Source organism: Micromys minutus (genome assembly GCF_963924665.1).
Source record: "Micromys minutus genome assembly, chromosome: 27".
NCBI lineage: Eukaryota > Metazoa > Chordata > Mammalia > Rodentia > Muridae > Micromys > Micromys minutus.
In genome coordinates this window covers 17,692,616-17,694,687 of record NC_137962.1, presented here as the reverse complement: position 1 = coordinate 17,694,687, position 2,072 = coordinate 17,692,616, and the positions used below count along the sequence as shown (strand labels likewise).

At 36.2% G+C, this 2,072-nt stretch overlaps 1 protein-coding gene across 1 annotated transcript; it reads right to left on the bottom strand.

The window, feature by feature from the left end:
• Positions 1–598: 598 nt before the first annotated feature.
• On the bottom strand, positions 599–971 carry LOC308437870 (huntingtin-interacting protein K-like; the record flags this gene model as incomplete). Its single annotated transcript, XM_080939076.1, has 1 exon — positions 599–971. Exon 1 carries the CDS (start codon positions 962–964, stop codon positions 599–601), a length of 366 nt encoding a protein of 121 aa, XP_080795202.1. The 5' UTR covers positions 965–971.
• Between the last annotated feature and the right edge of the window lie 1,101 nt (positions 972–2,072).

Below are 2,072 nucleotides of genomic sequence, written 5' to 3'. Positions count from 1 at the left end.
AATCTTTTGCAGAGAATCCAAATGTACTCTATTGTGCCAAGAAAGAGATAGTCAGATGAGTGAAACTAACATACCACCTAGTTTCTGCTGCTTTGAGCTGGTGAGATGGCTTGGTGGAAAAGGGAACTTGAATTCTATTCCCATATGGTAGTTGTTAGAAACACTATGGCAGGGCTAGAGAGGTGGCTCAGTGGTTAAGAGCACCGACTGTTCTTCCAGAGGTCCTGAGTTCAATTCCCAGCAACTACATGGTGACTCCCAACCATCTGTAATGGGATCTGATGCCCTCTCCTGGTATGTCCAAAGACAGCTACAGTGTATTCACATATATAAAATAAATAAATCTTTTAAAAAAAAGATAAACTATGGCAGGACAGTGCCTAGACACACAAACAAAATAAGAGTAATAAAAACAGCCTGTATTTGAGCATTAGTAAACTTTATACTGGTTGTTCATAGTTTCATCAAGGTCCATAGAAACTGAATAAAATATATAATGCATTTGATCTGAGATAAAACTGAAAAGAAAAAAAAAACCCAGCAAAACAGAACACTTTATTTCAGTAAATCAGTCCAGAATGTCTAAAAGAACACAATTTCAGTTGGTTGGGGCAATAAGAGCCTCCACCACATTCCCCATATGTTCCCTCAAGCTCCTTTCTGCTGCTGCTCGAAATATCTCTATTTCTGTCATTATCAACTCCAGATCTTCCTTCTTGATAGTGACCTTTGCCAGTTCTGTCTCCCGCTCCTGTTTGGCCTTTTGCTCCCTGGACCGTCTGTCTCCAATGACGGACATAGCTGTCTCAAGATTCGAACTCTGGATCTCCTTCTCCTCCGCATAGTCAGTAACCCGCTCTAGGTCAGCAGCTCCACTGTCATGTTTCCTTGGCTTCTCGGGAGGCCGCTCCGGGCTGCTGGTCTCCATCTCCAACTCTAGCTCTACGTCTCCCTCGGTCGCCATTTTGGCCTCACCGTCTTAACTCTTTTTTTTAATTGGCTATTTATCTGTTGTTTTATTTACATTTAGTAATATTAAATAACCATGCAAGACATCTCTTTTCTAACTCCTTTTTTAAATTGGCTATTTATCTGCTGTTTTATTTACAATAGATAAATGGAATCAGCCCAGATGACCATTAACATAAGAATAGACAATGAAAATGTGGCATATATGCACAACGGAATTTTATTTAGCTGTATATCGAGTGAAAATATGGAATTTGCAAGGAAATGAATGGAACTGGAAAAATATAATAAGTGAAGTACGCCAGACTCAGAAAGACATGTGCTCCATAATGTCTCTCAGATGCAGATCCTAAATTCATCTAGTCAGATGTACTGTACTATAAGCCAATTAATAACTATAACATAAAATTTTAATTCAAGATTATATTTAAGAAACCATGTTTGTCAAAACCCTCATATTTTTAGTATATGATATTAGAGTATGGATCTATTTCTTTACATATTTAGCACCACTTTATGATTCAATACTATTCAGAGTATCTTTATTATTTAAGAGTTTGTACCACCTTCATCTGTTGATAGGTCATTTCTATTTATTTGCAAGGACCAAATTGTAAAGACATTGATATTCCTTTAAATGTAGTCATGTACAAATATATCCATAGTGAATGACATGTCAGTTTTAGTCATAAAATTCATATATATATATATATATATATATATATATATATATATAATCTTATATATTACAACAAAATACCCTTCCCAAAGCCTCTAAAAATTAATTATATCAGAATCCAGAGTGTAAAAGCATATTAAAAAAATCTGTGGAAAAGTGAAGTCATTATTGTTTGATTATTTTCAATCTGAAAGTCAGGAGCAACATAGGCCATGGGAAGTAATGAGGTAGAACACATAGTGTACACTTGTTAAAAGCTTAGGTTCTTCCTCCATAATTCAAATCATTTTATAAACTGTAATGATTTCCATATGCTTGGCCCAGGAAGTGGCACTAATACAAGGTGTGGCCTTGTTGGAGTAGGTGTGTCACTATGAGAGTAGGTTATAAGACCCTCATCCTAGCTGCCTGGAAGCCAGTCTTC